The sequence below is a fragment of the Phaenicophaeus curvirostris genome, chromosome 14, assembly GCF_032191515.1.
Source record: "Phaenicophaeus curvirostris isolate KB17595 chromosome 14, BPBGC_Pcur_1.0, whole genome shotgun sequence".
Taxonomy (NCBI): Eukaryota; Metazoa; Chordata; class Aves; order Cuculiformes; family Cuculidae; genus Phaenicophaeus; species Phaenicophaeus curvirostris.
The window spans coordinates 16,645,988-16,665,879 of NC_091405.1; the positions used below are offsets into that span (position 1 = coordinate 16,645,988).

Genomic DNA, 19,892 nt, shown 5'->3' on the forward strand with positions numbered 1-19,892 from the left:
AACTTGGGTGTTTATAACCAGCCTGTGAACAAACAGGCGTGAATAGCACAAGTTGGATTCCCTTCTCATTGAAGTATTTGCTGATAATCCTAGGAATTATCACTGTTTCACCAGTAAGATTTCAGCTGAAATCTAGGCCATTTTTGCAGGTTTATTCCAACTAGAAAGATAAAGATTACACGGACATACGGACATGGTGAACCCACAGGATGGACTACAGTGGATCCAAGGGTTCTGGTTCTCATACTGTTCTAAGTAGGGACTAGGTCAGTGTGTGCCCTTGCTCCCTTCCGGACCCTGCACCTGGATTCCCTCTGCTAAACCAAGGTAAAAGGAGGAGCACAGAGTGCACCTCATAGACAGATTGAAACTGGGAGTGCTCCCAGTTTCACCCCCTTATATGAAGCTTTGCAAGTTGCTCTCATAACAACTGTCCCTGAGACAGAGCAAACCTGACACTAGAGCGGTGGCAAGAGCTAGTGATTGAAAACAGGCAGCGAGAAAGAATTGCTGAAACTGAAATTTAACCGTTTCTAGTGTGAAGTGCTTGAAAGAAGATTTATAATCTTTGAAAGACAGTAAGTGATAGTAAGCTGGAACGAGGCCAAAGTGAGGTGAAGAGGATGCGCCTATAGAGAGGGAGCAGTGCTGTGAGGGATAAACCCCCTAGACTTCAATATCATTACCTACACAGGCACACAAACACGCACGCATTTTATAAGTGATAAAATGATAAAGTAGCCATGGGATAGCTTGCTGGGTGACACTGGTGGCTCCCTTGAAGAAAGGCACCTGACGTCAGAGGTAGCAGGTCCCAGGTAAAACGAGCTTGGGAGGTGTGTGCTTGTGGCAATGTCAAGCAGCTTGATAGGGAAGATACAAACGCTACTGTCATAAGAAGGGAGAGGTCTTGTCTTCCCCTAGAACTTGGCATTCTGGTATAAATGGAATACCAAAGCATTGTAGAGTGGTTTTGTAATATTTATTTACAGTCTGAAGACAGTTTGCAGCATGACAGACAGTGACCATCAAAATGCAGACTTACACCAAGCCAAACAGGCCCTCTTGGTGAGAGAGCTGCATTCTTTAGGCTCTAGGGAAGAAATATTATGACAACAGCCTGCTAACAATACATCACAAAGCTCTGAAATACTAAGTATAAACTACACATGGAGTGGAGATATGATTGTAGAGATACTATGAAGCAAACTTGCCCAACCCACTCAGAACAGACCGAGAAGCTGGAGCTGGTATATCTACTGTCATCAAAAGGTGTCTGATCAGTCTACAGCACGGTATCCTTCACCCACTAACCTAGAAAGATGGGCGCCCCTGCCACTGCCATGTTCCTATCATTGGGAAATTGTTTTAACATTGATTCAGTCAGAAGGCTGTTGTCTACTTTGTTCCCAGTTCCTACAGCAACTGGCTATTCCCCGAGTTTCTTTTATCACAGAAAAGCCAAACCTAACTTCATTCAGCTTATGCATTTCATTTGAAAAATGTTTAGTCTTTCAGTGCTGGTGAGCCTCAAGGCCAGAATGAGCTCAGAGTTTCTGTGCATGTACTAGGACGTGACATTAAATAGCTGGTGTATATATCCCCTGCCCCTTTTCACTCTTTTCATTATATATTGGATTATAATAAGAAAGTAATGTCCTCAGTCTTCGGGTCCAAATCCCAGCTCTCACAAGCAAATTCATCATACAACAAAACAATATCCTAGAACCCAGGTCTTTAGTTCCCACTGTACTCATTGCTTTGGTAGTTAGAATTCTTCTCATTTTCCAACTAAATTTATCACAATTCTTTTAAATGTTTAAATGTTAGTGGGTTTTTTCTTCAGTGATATTTACCTCAATTTATTTCTAAAGCAATCATATCCCTTGGCAGTCACTGTTTTGTTTGGCTTGACCATCAAGCTCTTTCATCAAGTGTATCAGACTTAACACAAAACAAGACTCTCAGATGCACCAGCTGGAAAGGGTGAGTTCCAACACATTTGAACACTGCTCGATACTGCCCTTCTCAAAAGTTGGTTCATATGAAGGACAATAACCAGCTCTTATCCTTCTGTAACATCAGGGGCAGAGGGCTGTGCTGCCAAAGGTGAAGAATTCAAACTCTGCTGCCAACAAGCACAGTGAAGCCTTCACACCAGCAGCAAACGGAGATCTGAAAGCACAAACTAAGCTGCTGTTCGTGGAGGGGTGGATTCTTCATAGGCATTAATGTATAAGAGCGACAATCCCAGCTTACTGTTTCAGCATACAATACATTCTCCTATATATTACAAAGAGAATGATAAAGAAGAATTTGAATAATTGCCAATTAATCTAGCAACACCTGATTATTTTCTAAAGTAAATTATAGCCTATTTTCCAGTCAGCAGTGGAACATCTTGCCTGCCATCTTGCCTGGATCCATTGAGGTTTCTAAATACAATACTCCCTTCTCTGACTTCAACCCTACCCGCTGTCAGGCTCCATTAGGCATAACGAGATCCAGACAGATTCAAGATTAAGCAACTTTTTTATAAAATCCAATTGAGTACTTTCTTACCTTGAGGGTGCAGCACATATTACATTAGCCAGATCGTGCACACTTTCCATGCAAGAACTAAAGGCACATATATATATGTATGCACGGTGATTTAATTCTCTTAGGAAATGAGCGGGGGCTTTCTGGATTCCTCCCACCATAGACATCATGATCAAGCTCAGCTAATTGAGACCTTGTGGGGAAAGGGGTGTTCCTTAGCAAGGCCTTATTTTTCCAGGAGCAATATGGGAGTGCTGTTGTTTAGCGTAGGAAGTCTGTGGGGATTATTAAGACAGTAATAGTCACGTGGAGAGAGGGGAACCAGGTTTAAAAAGCTCCTTACTGGCTAGGCTACAGCTTCAGCTCCCAGAGAGACCGCAGTCCTAGAGTGGTGGAACCAAGAAGGAGGAATTCCCCTTCAGTCATCATCCTCTTCCCCGTAGGCGCCAGGGAATGGGACAGAGACATCCCCAGTGCTACCTGGTGAGTCCGTCAGCAGGATGGCTTCAGGGCTCTGCAGCTGGGAGCGGAGCCTCTCCTCATGCCCAGAGCTGAGCTTGGTTTTTATTCGCTGTGGGAGAGCGGGCCTGCAGGCTCACTGAAACATCAGGGAGCGGGGGCACGTTTGGGGGCACTGCATACAGCATGGGTCTGCGCTTGATGCGTTTGGCGGCTGTGACTGATGGGTGGTATGAGTCGGCAGCAGCGTAGCTGCGCATGAGTGTTAAACTGTGGGTTGTTCTGCATGGGCAAACAGCGAGTGTTTGCAGGGTACTGTGTGATGACTGTGCACAGGGGAAGCACTTGAAGCATGTATGCTGTGAAGTATCAAAAAGAATAGAGAAAATGATTTCACGTAGTGTATTTGGAGAAGATGAGAGCAGGAAGCCATGGAGTGCCTGAAGGAGAACACGCTCCAAGTGTGCAACCACTCTGAAAGAGTATAGCCACTGCTCAGAAACTTCACCCAGACAAGGGCTCTAGGATCCCAGCTTGGATCTTGCAGCCTGAACCAAAAGCTTTTTGTGAAAGTAGAAAACCTGCAGATTGTCAATAGCTGTTTTACTACCAACTTTGAGGCCAGTGTACAAGCTTTAACTCTGAGTAGGGATTCTTTTTCACATTCCAAGTTTGCAGAGGAACCTGGTATTCCTTACAAACTCTGACTAGCACCTCTTCATATGCTACGATGATAATACTGCATTGTCAGTCCCAGCAGAGTAAGAAAGGCAGGCTGTAAGGCCACCAGGAATCCTCTGCGATCCGAGCTGTTCCCACCGATGCCAGGCAGAAGGGAAGCTGTCTAACACTGGGGAGGGGGCTCAAATTTTATTCCCTTAATAGACACTGAATTTACAGTCATGGCTCGTGGCTCTAACAGGAGAAGCCCCCCAAAACCCTTCCAGCAGTTGCACTTAGCCAACTTTTGGCACCAGCCGCTGTTGCTCTGCTAGTGAATTCTTTGCTCGTTTTACACATAAGAGACTCTTGGTTTGGAAGAGCACCAGCCAGCGGCATCCTGCAAACACCCAACCGAACCCAGCCCTGCGCTTTCCAGGGAAAGAGAAAGCCAGGCACCCAGCAGCCCCGGTGCGGGAGCATTAGAACCCTAAAACGCTTTGGGTTGGAACGGGCCCTTAAAGACCACCCAGTCCCACCTCCCCACAAGACACGGACACCTTCCTTGCCCCCCCCCCACCCCCTCCAGCCGGTTCCCTGGTGCCAGGGCAGCCCGACCCCCGCTGCGCGGCGGGACGAGCCGCTCCCCGGGGGCGCCCGGCGCGGTGCCCCCTCTCTCTCTCTCTCTCTCCCCTCATTTGCATGGCTCTTATTACGGCCGTGCCTCGCTCCTGCCGGGCTGGAGCGCCCAGTCGCCTCCAGCGGGAAGCGCAGGCTCGCCTCCTCCGACCCCCCCCCCCCCCCCCACTTAGCTTCGCTCTTCTCTGGATGTTTAAGGCGAGGATGAACAAACAGCTGCAGCCCGACCGCAAAGTGTCGGTGGTGGCCCCCTTGCCCGAGCGCAAGGAAGGGCCGAGGAAGGACGTGGAGCTGATCCTGGTGAAGGAGCACAACGGGGTGCAGTACACCAGCAGCAGCCTCCTGCCCGCCGCCCCCGCCCCGCGCTACGGCGCCCAGGACAGGGAGACCTGGGGCAAGAAGATCGACTTCCTCCTCTCCGTCATCGGCTTCGCCGTGGACCTGGCCAACGTCTGGCGATTCCCCTACCTCTGCTACAAGAATGGAGGGGGTAAGAGAACCGCTTGCAGGGTCCTTCTCCCTTGCCTCGAACCCCGAAGCGTCCCCCCCCCCCCGCTTTCCTCCTTCCCGCAGAGACGCGGCTCTGTCCCGCTGTCCCGGAGCGGTGGCACCGCAGCTGTATCCCTCTATCCCTCTGTCCTGGAGCGGTGGCACCGCAGCTGTGTCCCTCTATCCCTCTGTCCTGGAGCGGTGGCACCGCCGCTCTGTCCCTCTATCCCGGAGCGGTGGCATCGCCGCTCTATCCCTCTGTCCCCTGTCCCGGAGCGGTGGCACCGCCGCTCTGTCCCTCTGTCCTGGAGCGGTGGCACCGCCGCTCTGTCCCTCTGTCCTGTCCTGGAGCGGTGGCACCGCTGCTCTATCCCTCTGTCCCCTGTCCCGGAGCGGTGGCACCGCTGCTCTGTCCCTCTGTCCCGGAGCGGTGGCACCGCCGCTCTGTCCCTCTATCCCTCTGTCCTTCTGTCCTGGAGCGGTGGCACCGCCGCTCTGTCCCTCTATCCCTCTGTCCCGGAGCGGTGGCACCGCTGCTCTGTCCCTCTGTCCCGGAGCGGTGGCACCGCTGCTCTGTCCCTCTGTCCCGGAGCGGTGGCACCGCTGCTCTGTCCCTCTGTCCCCAGCCCGCGGAGTTCAACTGAGTTGGGAGCTCGGGTGTTTGCCGCTTCAGCTCGCTTTACACTTGTTCCGCTCGCAAAAAAAATAAGAATAGGATCAAAAAAGGGGGGGGGGGGGGGGGTGGAAATTCCACCAAAACCACTTAAGCCGAAAACCAGCACTTAAGCAGAAAACCAGCAACTAGAAAAGTTAGTGCCGGACCACTCGAAGGTTTGTTAGGGGCAGTTTTAACATGGGAACTAGGGTTCTGCGCTCCATTCTGCAGTTTAGGGGTTCTGCCCTGCACCCCAAGTAGGTAGGAGACTTGTTACAAACAAAACCTCACCTCCTGCACAGTTTGGCAATGACAGCAGCAAACGGAAAATGACACACAATAATTACAGTCAGCTCGGGTTGCCTGGCGCATCTTCGGTAAGACCTTAACTCCATCACCCCCTTTCATCTCCCTGAAATCCCTTGTGTTGTCAGCGATGACTCCACGCAGTGATAGAGTAACACCATCTGCGAGCCGGGCAGGTGCCTGTGGAGCTTTCAAATCCCACACAGGGAAAACAGACCCCGCCTGGCAGATGGAACACTGTGTGTGTAAATGGTGAGCGATGCCGATAGAAGAACTGCTAGATAGAAACCATGTTCTGTAAGGTAGGTCTGTGTGCCTTGATAACGTGGTTGCCTGGTGATAAAGGCTAGTGGTTCACACTCAGGAGCATAAATGCTTGTGTGAAAAGAGGAATGAAGGATGGGGAAAATCCCTGTCAATTAACATGGAATTGCACCCATCCTTGGAACTTAATAGGATACTAGAAAGGGCTAGTACTGAAACACTTGCTCTAGTTTGATACCGCCAAAACTTCTGAGAGGAGTCAGAAAAGGTCTCCGCTCACCACCCAGACAGGCTGAAGAGAGTAGTTAGCCCTGAAAAATAACCTCCTTATTTCATTATCTCCAAAAATAATTCCAGCAATTCACACCACAGCAGCACAATGCATCATGAACCCAGCAGGCTTCCACAGTGTCAGGTGCAGATGCAGCAGCATCATTCATGCCACTCAGTACATATGCAGCGTTGTCACATCTTTCTGTCTTCTGGCAATTTTTAGAGGAAGAGATATATTCCCCTATCATACCTTGCACAAGGTGACCCCTGGAGCACTTGAACACTTTTCTGTTGTATTTCCTAACCTGCTTCCTTTATAATTTGCTGGTACCTTGGGCACAGGAGGTAACACTCTGCGAGGCTCTTGCATTTGGTCTTTTCTCCATGTGTTATATTATGTCAGTTCAGCTAGAGAAACCTAGGACTTTACTAGTATCTTTTAATTCATATAATTCCAAATTGCAGTGGAGAGAGAGATAGCTACTTCACAGCTACAAGAGGCACCTTTCAGTGAAAAGTTTGCACCAATTCCTCTATACCATCAAAGTGAAATCAAACTTTTAAAAGGAAAGGTAGAGAGTCCCTATGTTATCAAAGTCTAAGGAATGACTGAGAATTGCTCACTGATACAGGGATTATAAACACTTCTTTACACTGCTATTCAATAGAGAACAAACTGCAGCATGAAGCATCTCAATCAATACCTAAGGTGTCATTCTTGAACACACGCAATATCACAACATCCTTTACTGGCACTTAAAAGACATATTTTAGTATAGAATAAAACGTGGGATAATCCTCATAGGCAAAACTCATCATTAATGGGCTTTCCTAAGGAGATGTTCTCATGGAGGACATCAGCTTGCTAAGCTGGAGAAAGGCACTTCAGCTGTGGCTAGTAGGGGAACAAACTAATTTTTACAGTTTGATTATGTTTGGCTTAATGAAGTTTAATCACGTCTAGATATTGCAATTATTTTTTTTTTTTATATGCTGTTTGACAGAGTAGGGGCACCAGCATATCACCTGACAGTGTGCAGTCATGATAGAATTTCCAAGACAGACCCTGTGCTGACAAGCGGGGAATGGAAATATAGCCAGGGACTGGTTAACAGCACTCTTTCTTCTCTTTACAACAATTGTTCCTATGCAATCTGAAAACTTTTCCATCCATGGCCTCCTATGTTGGACACAGAGTTATCAGTTTTATTTAGTAGAAACTCGGGTAAGGGATTCAGGCTCACAAAAGGACTTTACAGAGTTTCAAGCCAACTCAATCCCTTCTCTCTGTCAAACTGGTTTTGGGAGCTTGTGAGGGTAAATTTTCCTACAGGGCCAAAGAACACGAGGCAAAGCACAGCGCTATAGGATATTGTTAGGTTTCATTGCTGTCCTTCCAGTCCCAAATGACAGGTATTCTGAAATTTAAATTTATTTTATTTTTGTCGCCCTGCTACTGCAGGAAGGAACCTCTCTAGAATTAGAGCAAGTTTTGCTACCTCAAAGGAATAATCCAGTGGGTTTCAAATAACTACTGGCTTACATATCTCCATAAAGAATATATAATAGAAATGAAAGTACTAATAGATGTGGAGAACATTTAATTTCATTATCTTAGCAGTTTTGCTGGACTGCCAAGCAAACTAAAGAGGCAAAATCAGGTGCGGTTTCTACACTTGTATAGCATGCTCAGATTTGCTCCTTAGAAAAAGTTTTACAAGATGCTTGTAATAGAGTTACAGTTTGCCTTTTGGTATTTATATACAGCTACTAGATAAAGGAGAGAAAAAAAAACCAGTACAGATTAAACTTGAATTGAATGGTGTGTATGAAGTAGATCAGTGCAAGAAAAAAGGTTTCCTTTCCTCTTCCTCCCTTCAGTTTCTTTTTATGCTAAAAGCCTCAGCAATTTAACTAGAGCAGAGTTTACACAGAGATTGTTAAATGTGGCTTATCAAGTTGTATCTCTTCAACAGACTGATACAAAATGGGCAGCGAAAAGAAAGCATGTTGCAGTGCCATAAGTTGTAAGCCACTGAGGTATTTTAACACTTGTTTTATGCATAGCCTGTGCTATTTAGCAAAAAGAAAATTCTATTATCCTTCCAAAATCTACACCCAAAAAGATTCTACAAATGCTCTTAAATGTTGAAAAACAGCGTCAAGGATATCTAAGTGGTAGAAACTGGCATCCCCCTTTATATCTGAAAAAAAGTGATGTGGGTGACGTGTAGACTATTTTGTTGCTAAAACTGACTATGATTAATTTAAGATGCCAGCAGACACACTAAAGGCCTTTCGATGCTTGTAAAAATAGGTGGTTCTCAATAAAGCGTGAGAACTTACAGGAACTCAGCAGGAAAGTATAAATACACACTGTATTCCTTCATTCAAAGTTGAATTTTGGAAGGACATGGATGCATATACACCCCCACCTTCTTACTAGCCAAATCCATGAATTTCTTTAATAAATTCAAGGGAAAGTGCCTGACTAAAAACTAGACATGCAGGCTTTGGGGGTAGATTGTGAAGTTCCACACATACAAAACTCCCAGTTTTTTACTTCAGGTAGTTTTACTTACACGAGGCACACACCACAGTTCCCAGTAACAAAAAGCTCGAGAGTAAGAAGTATCTGACAGCACTAAAATGGTGAATGAAGAGCCAGAAACATCTGTGTTTTGGGAGTATCCTGCTGAGAGACCCCAATGGGACTTGAGCACAAAGATAGATGGCAGAATGTAACCCTTCTGTGAACAACTGTGATTTTGGAAACATTCTTCTGCTATTAAAAAAAAAAATTTAAAATATCACTAATCTTTAGTAAGATCTAAAAAGCTGGAGTGTCTATTTTTCATATCAATTACCTACTTCCATAAGACTTGCCTGCATCACAAGGGCAGAGACAGATCCCATGGCTGCATTACGATACGAAACAGGCCACAGAAAACTTTCAGGACAGTTTAGCACAAACAGACTGGCTGAGATCTAGTCCTCACCGAGTCCTCAGAAGCAGGATATGCCCACTACATGGTTTAAACTACTTTACAAGGTGATAGAAAGGCTCTGTACAACTGGTAAAATTCTGCAAGCTCTCATTAAGCAGAGAAGAAGGCAACACTCCAAAAGGGGAAATTCTTAAACATCACCTTGTCAGTTTGCTGATCAATAAACATCGCAGCTTAGTCATATTTGCTGCTCACAGCACAAAGGAGAAGCACTCTTTGCAGCAAATAAAATACCTTTTTTTGTGGAGTCCATTCGTGGGAGTTTCAAGGAGCAGGGTATGTCACTGGAGAAGTCATCAACTACTGTCATTTCTACTGGGCATTCTCACAAGTGCTATATCCTCATAACTCATTTCTGGCAAGAGCCCATTTTTCTTGCTTTAAAAAGAGGCTGCCTAGCTGTATGACTCTGTCTGTAAGTAGTCAACAACAATGTGCTCAAAACAAGACTTTATAATCCATCCAACTTTTTAAGTGCTCCCCAGTCTTGTAAGAGCCTATACTGAACTAAAGAATGCAAAAAGTATTAAAATTAGACTTTCATCAACTTAGGGAGAGATTTAGCCTGATATTTGGATTACATCTAAAATTTTACTGGTGCCAAATGAAGTTGAGTAATCCCTAGTATGATTAACTGATGTGCTCACAGTGGGGGAGGATGATGCTCAGTCTTAGTTGACAAAGCTATTGTCGTTTTTGTTAAAGACACTTTTAGTATTAATGATCATTTTCATTTCATTTTCCTGCACAGTCGTAGGCAAAATTAATATTACCAATTTAAATTTGTGGGAAAAGAATTTACCAACATAAAGTACTCTTTTTGTGAGCCAAAGTATTTGCGAGGTCGGTCATGTTCAGACTACTCATTAGGAAGCATGTAATTGTCGGATTAGTCACTGGAGACTTACTGTATCATAAGAATCAGATTAAGCTTTTCATGAATTTGCAAATAGCTGCAGATAAATATTTTAACAGTTCTCTAGCTATCATAATATACACTTTTAATCTTCTCTAAAGCATTATTTATTGTTTGTAGACCACAGCATTTCTAGAAGATATTTGCTCCACAGAACAATTTGCCAGCAATCAATACACTTCAGAACAGAAGTATCTTATAATGCTCTCTTTCCTATTCATACTTCCACAAGCAGTAAGGCAGGACTGAGCAATTCACAGCACAGGTTCTGAAGACAGTGCACATCCAAATGAGAATACGACAGTCAGCACAAAGCCAGGAGTCGAGAGCTGTCGCATACTGAGAATAACACCTGTGAAAGCATCACCTCCCACAGAGCTGTGAGCCTGGCACCACTTCACCAAAAACAAGTTATGATGCTGACCAGCAGCCTCTTGCCTTTCCTCCAGGCTCTGCCCCTTGCATTTTGCCAAGTGTCTGCCAGCAAATTTAATCACTATTTTGCAAAAGGATGTAATCTGGCATTTTACACTTCAAAGGTGGATGACCTTTGCCTTGTAATATCAGGGTTTACATTCCAAAATAGCATTGATGGTGATAATAATAAATCGACTTTGAAGTGATCTCACTGCAAAGCCTACGCCAAGAGTTTGACTCATCAATCAATCAAAGCTTAGATGCAAATCTAGTGATTTTTGTTTCCTAATAAGGGGTTTCAATTCCCATTAGCACATCGAAGCAGTGACCTCAGCCAGGTTAAACTGTTATGCTGATCTCCATACTGTGACCATGATCTTTGGGGTCCTGGGCATCCTGTGACACTGGAGGAATGTTCAGTCATGTTGTGTGACACTACCTCCTTCCCCAGAGGTAGGTTCTGTGGCCAGCTTACAGTTGCTATCTTCCCTTTCCCGTTTATTTTCATCACTTCTCCTTTCCTTGATCAGCCACTAATCATCTGGTTTATATAGAGCATAGACTCACCTAGGCTCGCCAGCATTGTAGCTGACATAGCTCCCTGTTCTCCTCTATGTCTTGTTTGCTCCACAAAGTAAATCTTCACAACTGTAATGGTTATAAGCTACTATGTCATACACCTGCTACATATGAAACATTGCAAAGAGTTGGTAAAAAAGAACTGAATCTTCTGACAACAGCGAAGGTACTTCTTTCTAAGCACACTGAATGAACCTATTTTGATTGCTGCTCAGGAGCACTTTATTCTGGAGTAAGGGGCAGAAAAGGCACCAAGTAGTAAACTTAGTTCTGTTGTTTGGAAATCTAAATTTCTGCTCGGGTGTTGCCCTCCCCACCTTTATCTCTGTATGCCCTTCTCAGTTCTGGCAAGAAACTTAAATACTGAAGTATGCCTAGAAAGCCATTTCGATAGGATAGGTATCCCTCCTAGACAGGTAAGGTCTGAAAGTCACACTAGGAAGCCTACTACCTCCATATTAACACCTATTAAAACAGATACAGGAGTTTCTTATAGTTTGGCTAGGGACCTCAGGCTCTGGGTACCTATTCAAGTTGAAATTGCAGGCACTTAAGCTTCATCTGTTTCTACTCTGTTTTCTCACATTTTTTTAAGTTCTTTATTAAATTCGCTAGAAGCAATGGAAAATAGAAAGGCCATGCTAGGAGCGTAGCAGCCAACAGCACTTCTGTACTGAAGGGAACAAAAATATCTCTAAGAGTTCCGAGACATGGTCTGTGTGGTTTGGGGCAGAACTTCCCTTTCATCTTTTGGCAAAATATCGCAAACCTGTCTGTCAGTTGGATGGATACGCAAATACAGCTCCAGTGGTCCTAAAGATATTATTTCCAGACAGATACTTTCCTCCCCATACTTACTTACACCAACACAGAACAGAATGCTAATACAACTACTTACACATAAGATCAGAGGGAACACAAATTTAGTGAGTGCTTAGAGATGCTGTGAGGGAAACGATGATTAAAACCAGGCCACAAATTACTGAACCTCTTGCTGTGAATTAAAATGGAAACAAATGGTTTAAAGAATTTTGAGCAGTTCTGAGAAGCAACATCAAATAGCCCATGCCTTCATTTTTGTTGTGTCTAATGGGAAGCATATCAGCATCTCTCAGTTCTAAAGCCTTTTTCCTAGGTTAACCAATTAAATAGTTAAGAGCTGTGGCATGTGTCTCCAATATCAGTTTCACTGCAAACTCCACAGCTTCTACATACATTGTAATTCTTAGATGAAGTTGTATGTAACTGCTCTCAGCACTGTTATAAAATAATAAACCATAACCAAATAAATTCTATTTTTAGAGATATATTTATATTAAAATACTGCAATTCAGGAGGCAGGAGATAAATTTAAATGGAGTCGCTGTAATACAGTTGTAGATCCTTTACCTTGCTCTTAATGCTTCCCATTCTCTCTGTCTACAGCCTTCACATACAATATACTAAACCATGATAATGGATTTGGGGGAATCTTGCACTGAAAGAGGCAGGCAGTCCGATTAATTCACAATTAAGTCTTGACTGGACATGTGACAACAAGAAATTATTATTATCAAAGTTGAAAATCGTATTCAGGGCAACTCCGTCACCCCAATCCAGTTTCAATGAAGAGTATGTAAAGTTTCCAGGAATGCTACACTGATTTTAAACCTTCAATTTCCCTTCCTTAGGACCTCTAGAAGCAAAGGAATCATGTTCAAGCCTATCGCCCATGTCTTGACAACATGTAATTCCCTCCTCCAACTATAACTCCTTAATCTTCCCCTTGCTTTCTTTCTTCCTCCAAGTTAAGTGCTGGACCCATCATGGCAAATTTTCATCTAATTATGTAGATCTTATGCATTAGTGTCAAGTCAGAATGGTTTCTAATAAAAGGCTTTACTGACACTCGGAACTTGACTTCCTAAATATGGACATCTGACTCCTGCAGGAAATGAGCACCAAAACCGCTGAGACCCCCAGTAATGCTGAATAATTCCTGTTCTCATGGAAATCCTGGGGACATAACTGTAGTATAACTCAGTGCCCTAACTTCTGTATAGATTCAATGTACTTAATGTTAGCCGTACTGATTCTGAAACCTTTAATCCATAAAGAAATCGGAAGGAGGTGAGGGGAATGGAAGAGAAACAGTTACATTCCTTGCCTTGTGACATATTATTCTTCCTGAAGACCATAGGAAAGAACCTCTAAACTACTTATCAAAGCTATCTTTGTTTTATTTTCACTCTTCCTTCTCCTTTCCCCTATTCTCTGCTTAAGCAAGTTTTGCAATCTCCCTCCTGAAGCATGACAAAGGTGACAGCCCAGTACACCACTTTGAGAACTAGGTTCTACCATTCAGAAACAGAAACCAGCAGCAGAGAGGTCTGGCTACATAAGCCATGTATATATTCACACTCATATTCACCCAAAGCACAGTACTGACTTCCCAGCGCACAGAATTCTATGATAACGTATTGCTAAACAAAACTTGGACATGATTGGGCAGGCAGGTGTCTTTTCCCTGTCCATAAACGTGTTTTACGACTAGTGTTGCGATTGCTGGTATGCAGTAAGCATAGCTGCCCTTGTTATACAATAAGCATTATTACAGAGGATAGTATTTTTTCCAGTGCTCCTATTCTCAAGGCTGTATAAGCACAACCACTCATTTCCAAAAGCATAAACGATTGCAGAAGCTGTGCTCTTAATGTAGGTATTAACTCGTTTCTATTGTTCGGCTCTTGTTTAAGGAAATACATTAATTTAAGTGTCCAAAATAGGATCCAACACTACCAGATCAGTGGTGTTAGACCACAGAAGTATGAAGCCTCTCTTGGACTGCTTTCTTACAAACTGCTTCCCTAGAAAAAAACCCAGCATCGAAAGAGCAGTAACAGTTTCATCCTGCCCCACTGAAGTACACAGGAGTTGTAATTTCAACAGCAGAAGGATATTAATCCTTTAAAGTCTGTATTTCAGAGCTGGAGAAAAGTATTGCATGATTTCCAAGCACTGCAATTAGTGACACAGTGAGTAAAAAAAAAAAAGTCTTGCTTCAGCACTCTTGTTAGTTTGAGAAAGAGCTTTTATGGGATTCATGTACAGGAAAGACTGTGGCCGGGTAATTGCATAGCATTCATCTTTAGTGAAGTCTGCAGAACTGTGGGAAGCAGCTGATTTTCTGGCCCATGGGCAGTGTGGAAGAATACACCCTATGTGATTGCCTCACTGACCATACAAACAAGCTGTTACCATGGGCCTAGTGTAAGTACTGAAAAAAAAAAAAAAAAAAGCTGCTAAGTATTGTGTATCTTATGGTTTTGCTGGCTATTTATAATTTATTCTGTGCTTGTCCTTAAAATCAGTATCTCAAGGAAAAGTATGATACTGATTCCAGTCAACTTCCAGTTCAATAAAAAAAAACCCAAAAGGATAGAGGCTGGACTTTCTGATATAGAATAATGGAAAACTTTTTTCAGACCACAAGGTGGAGCAGTAGATCTTAGTAGATCCTAACGTGATAATCTAACACCAACCTACTGCATTTCTAGAAAAAAAAGATTACTGGATGATCTAATAGGGTGGCTCATGACTTTCAAATTCAGAGCTTCCCAGTAACAGCAATGATTGTTCCCAAGCAGGCCCTTCTTGGATCTCCCGATTCCTTTAATTTATTAGGACTTAATATAAATGACAGCTTTTAGTGATGCCTAATTCACATCAAGGACCTTACATGGCCACAATGACAGCAAGAAGACAATCCATTAACAAGAGGTTACGCCTTGAATGCACCGTTTTTTAAATGAGCACAACATTAAAATACAGTCTCTTCCCCCCAAGGAATGATACAGAAGGAAATAATTTCTTAAATACTGAGTTTAAGAGGTTGTTCTCAAAGGATTTACACAGAGTTTCAGTTCCATTCTACAATAAAGAGCCATGCTTTTTTTCCTTTTCTTCTTTGATGTTAATGTAACCCGCCTTCCAGCAGGTCTCAATGTCTCGCCTGCTTGGCAGAATCATCTCTATTTCAAAATACCAGTAACAAAAAGCAAGGAGTTTCATTGAGGAGGAACAATTAAGTATGTTGGACTAACTGTGATAATAGAAAGTTCAAGTCCAAGTGTTACCAAAACAAAGATCATAGCTTGGAAGCTACTCAAAAGTATCTTTGTTACAGGACTATATCTGCCTACAGATATCCAATGAGACTGATGCTAGAAGAAAGCTCAACAGTCTGTGCCCCCAAAATGAGGTGTGATTATAGCTGTACATAGGCATCTTATAAATAAGATGTATCACAAACTTAAGGACTAACTTGTGCTGTGCAGAGCTTTTGTCTCCTCTCTAAAGAGAAATGCAGATGTGTCAATGAGATCATGAGGCAGGTGTTGGTGAGACCAGAGACACTGCAGGATTTTGTTTTGGGGAAGAGTTTGATCATTTGCTCCTTTTCTGCAGTTTGTTTCTCATTTATGTATGGCTCTACAGCCTTAGTTAAAATCAATATATTCATAAACCACAGGGGAGAAATCCTGACCCAGCTGAAGTCAATGGGTGGTTTTTTTCCATTGACGTCACCAGAGCCAGGATTTCAACCCAAATAACAGACGTCTTTCTCTTAAGGACTCCTAAGGAGACAGAATTTCCAGACTAAAAATTATGTGAGAGGAAAAAAGACTAAAGTAATAAAAAACTATTCTTAATAAACTGATATAGGAGACTTCCACTGGCTAAAAACTGATCTTCACTCAGTGCAATAGCTCAGTACTTTACCTAATAAGCAAAATGTCAGTACTTACAGAGATGATGGTCATTATTATTACACAAAATGAATTTACTCTGCAAGAGTTAGGCTCACTTACTCTCTCATTTCTTGTTTAAACCAGCCAGGAAGTTAAAAAGAAAAAGGCACAAATCCACAAGATGGACTTGGGCAGGAATGTTAGTAGCTAGACCTTCACATTATTGCAAACTCTAGGTTATCTACTTACCAAACTACTGTAAAAATTCCCCTTGATGCTAATCAATTTATTAGAAACAAAGGGGCCAGCTCCAATATTAATTTGGCTATAAGGAGGCACAATATAAAAATAAAACCTGTCGCTGCAACTTTGTAAAGCAGATTTTTGCACTTTCTGTGGTCACATTCACTACAGAAGATGGCAATGGCTTAATTTCCTAAGCAAGCAGCAATGACAGTGTTATCAAGGTCAGCAGCAGGAATCCCACACAAAGTTCCAGAGCTCCCACTGCCACACTGGCCATCTTAGACCAACTTGATTAATATTCTTGCAAACCCATTATAAATATGATCATTTCATTAATTCATGTAAATAGGACTCTAGCCAGTGACTTGGATGTTATTTATGAATGAATCATGCTGCTCTGAGTGGCTGGGTATACTTAACTCTCCTTAATTTGTTCAAAATAGCTACTAATGGGTTTCTTTAGCTCATTACTTTTGTAACAAAAAGCAAAAGAAATGACTGGGTTTGCATGGAAGGGCTTGGGTAACCCTTTCTGTTACAACCCAGTGATCAGCTTATAAATACACTGCACTTATTCACTTCAAATAATTTCAAGGCAGTAGCAAGTTAACAGCTCAAGACAAAAACACAGGCTTCAGTTGGCATCAGCTCATGGAACAGCCAGCATTGAACCATTTCTGGAAACTATCTTTTCACTTTCTTTTGAGTGAAAGGAACGCTATTAAAATTGGAATTCTGGAAAAACTGAAGGCTCTGAGCCTAAATTGAGAGTAGAAATATAAATAGGTTTAAATCTAGCAATGGTTTGTTAGAGGGAGTAGCTAAATATAAGGGCTTAAAAAAAAAAACATGTCACTCACAGTAATACAGCTCCACTGCTTTTATGATTCAGAAATACTTTCCATGAAAAAGGTTGCATACTTGGAAGACTTCATTGCATACTTGGAGAATTTTATATGTGCAAAGTGTTGCTGAAGTTTTTATAGTATGTTGTGTGATCTGCTTTGCAGAAAAATGTGCTGTTTGACTACTACACTCTGTTGCTGGTTGGGCTTAGCATCACCATACAGCTGCTGTTAAAAACATCATCTTGGCTTTGACACTGAGGTTACATCATGCTCCTTTGCATCTCTGACTTCTCTTTGCTGTACCATGGAAACATGTATTGCCTTTAAACTCTGGTCAGTAAGACTTCGGTCTACCTTCTCCTACCTTCTCCTCTTTCTTCCAGGAGCCAGCAGTAGCCTCCTTCAGAGTTGCTCTCAGTGGCTGTGCAAGCCAGCTGGTAGCTACTCTGCTGAGAAGCCAGAGCCAACATTCATCTACTAAGAAATATCTGCCTTTCCAATTACCTAGTTTTCCTACCTGTGATGATCTTGTACAATCCAGATTTCAAGATCTCTGCATCAGAGTCTTCCTTTTGTTATTCACAAGAATCTGCACAGATTAGAGTTTCCACCCGTTTTCCTCGTTGCCCGAGCAAACATACTACATTCTATCAAACATTTGCTGATATCTTTTGAAGTAGTAAATATTCTGTATGAAAAAGTACAAGCAGCGCGGATCAGATACAAGAGATTAGCTTGTATTTCAGTTCACCAGTTGGGAGATCTTAGGTTTTAGACTCTTTTCCTGCACAAATACTGAAAACACTCCTATCTGAAAATATACTGCAATATTTGCTCAAAGTTTGTTGTTTTAGCAGACATATCGCCAGTTAACATTTTGACTAGAAGAACCATGGTAACAAACACAGTAAGCTAACCAGCGCAAATAGTTCAAAATTGTTTCAATTCACCCTGGCCTGGCCTGCTTCTGGTATGTACATCAACACATCCTTTTAAGATAATAGCAGCTGTTTAAATGACCTTTTTGCAGTCATTAGCGAATCAGTGCTTCTTTCCTTCTGGTATTTAAAAGTGAGGTGAGATCTGCTTGTAGGACTGGGAGGAACAGTTTTCCTCTTTGCTTCCCACCCCATAGGACGTTGTGAAGAATGGAGAACAGAGGGAGGAGACACTCCAATAAGGATTCCGTTATACCAAAATCAAAAAGCCTGTCTTGTATTTTCTCATGCAATAATTAACACTCTTTTCAAAAAGCTTTTGTGCAAGTTTTCACTTGAAGTTTCACGCAGGTGGTTGTTGTAGAATCTGAGGGCTTGACCTAATCTAGTTTTGCGTCAGATACATGGCTGTTCTAACCCCATGTATACACTAGTACCTTAAGAGATGTATATGGATCTCAAAATCTGTTAACAGAGAGGTGTGGCAATTTGCCACAGTCAGGACCCAGCCTGTGGCTTTTGAGCTGCATGTGACTCACTAGAAAGTCAAGCAAGGCTCTTACGCCAAGGCTGTATTATGGATGTTAATTACTTCGGATTTTTTCCTATAAACGGAAATAGGAGCCATTAGGGATTGCTGAGACTGGCATTGCCTTGTGAGATGCAGCTGTGTGCTCAGCCCCATCCCATCACACAGTGGGGGAGTGGAATCCCCTCAAGTACTATCAGGGTGTTCCTGCCAAGGCAGCAATCCCACAGATTGCATTGCATCGTCTCTCTGAGGTAGGTAGGTCTTGGCAGACTAGTCTGAAGCGTTAGCCAAACTGCGTTCCCTGAGCTCAGCTGTCTGGCCCATACAAATCTGACTAGCCCTGTGGATTTGTGCAGTTAAAACACAGCAGTTCCTGTGGCCAGAAAGTTTCTGGCATCGTGACACTCTTCCTAAGGTCTCTGGATTTCATAGACCTGGCAGGTATTAACCAAATGCCGGTCTCACAAGTCTGCCCCTTCAGAGAACTCTGGTATGATGCTCAAATTCACACCAGTGGACCTAAAGCAAGAGGCCCACCAGAATACTGGTTTGCCTCCTCCTTGGCCCACGGGGTACTAGAATCTCACACACAGAAGATAGTATGAAGTTTCCTTCCAAACACCACTTTTTGTTCACAAGATACTGTACAAAACCCAGTGTAATCAGAGAGTGAGACTGATCATGTACCACACATGCTGTTTATAAGCATCTGCACACCATTCTAGTTTGCAGCAATTTGAATGGTACTTTGACCATCATTTACCTTCTAATGAAGCGCTCATGATGTCAGAAAGGGTGAATACCAGGAAGCTTGATTCTGGATACTAGCTTGGAGGAGAAGAACAAATATCAAGATACTTCCGAAATACCTGACATTTTGGTATGTTTTACCCAATCAGAAATAAGAAGTTTCCAGAAGTCTCCAAAACATGAAATCAGCTTGATGTGACTAAGCATCCTTACTTTGATATTTACCTCAATTTCAAAATACTTCAATCATTTAGTTACGTGAAAAGTAACCCAGCTATGAAACCCTGCCACACTGTCTAACTGCTCTTTGCTGAAAATTGCACCACACCTTATTAATCCCCTGCAGGGGCAGGGCGGGGGAAGGAAAAAAAGAAAGAAACCTCCTTTAACTGAAGTCTGGAATGAGTCGCAGCCAAACAAATGACGCCTAAGCAAGTATGCCTAAGTGCAGTGCACTTCACAGTTCACCATGGTATTAGTCATACTTAGAAAACACCTGTTTTAAACTAGCTTTTAATATGTATGTGTCCACTACACATCTCCCGGACTAATCTTCTCAGATACAAACTTCCCTATTCAATTTGTGGCATCTTGTTTCCACAGCCTCTTGGCATTAAATTTAAGAAAAGAGCAGTCTGGGCA

At 42.9% G+C, this 19,892-nt stretch overlaps 1 protein-coding gene across 1 annotated transcript in view; it reads left to right on the forward strand.

Moving 5' to 3' along the window:
- Positions 1 to 2,682: 2,682 nt before the first annotated feature.
- SLC6A2 (solute carrier family 6 member 2) overlaps positions 2,683 to 19,892 on the forward strand; it is a 54,501-nt gene continuing 37,291 nt past the window's right edge. Inside the window, exons 1-2 of the mRNA XM_069868125.1 lie at positions 2,683 to 3,024; positions 4,498 to 4,789. Coding sequence (XP_069724226.1) covers positions 2,995 to 3,024; positions 4,498 to 4,789 — 322 coding nt within the window. The 5' untranslated portion in view covers positions 2,683 to 2,994. The remainder of the gene's footprint in view (positions 3,025 to 4,497; positions 4,790 to 19,892) is intronic.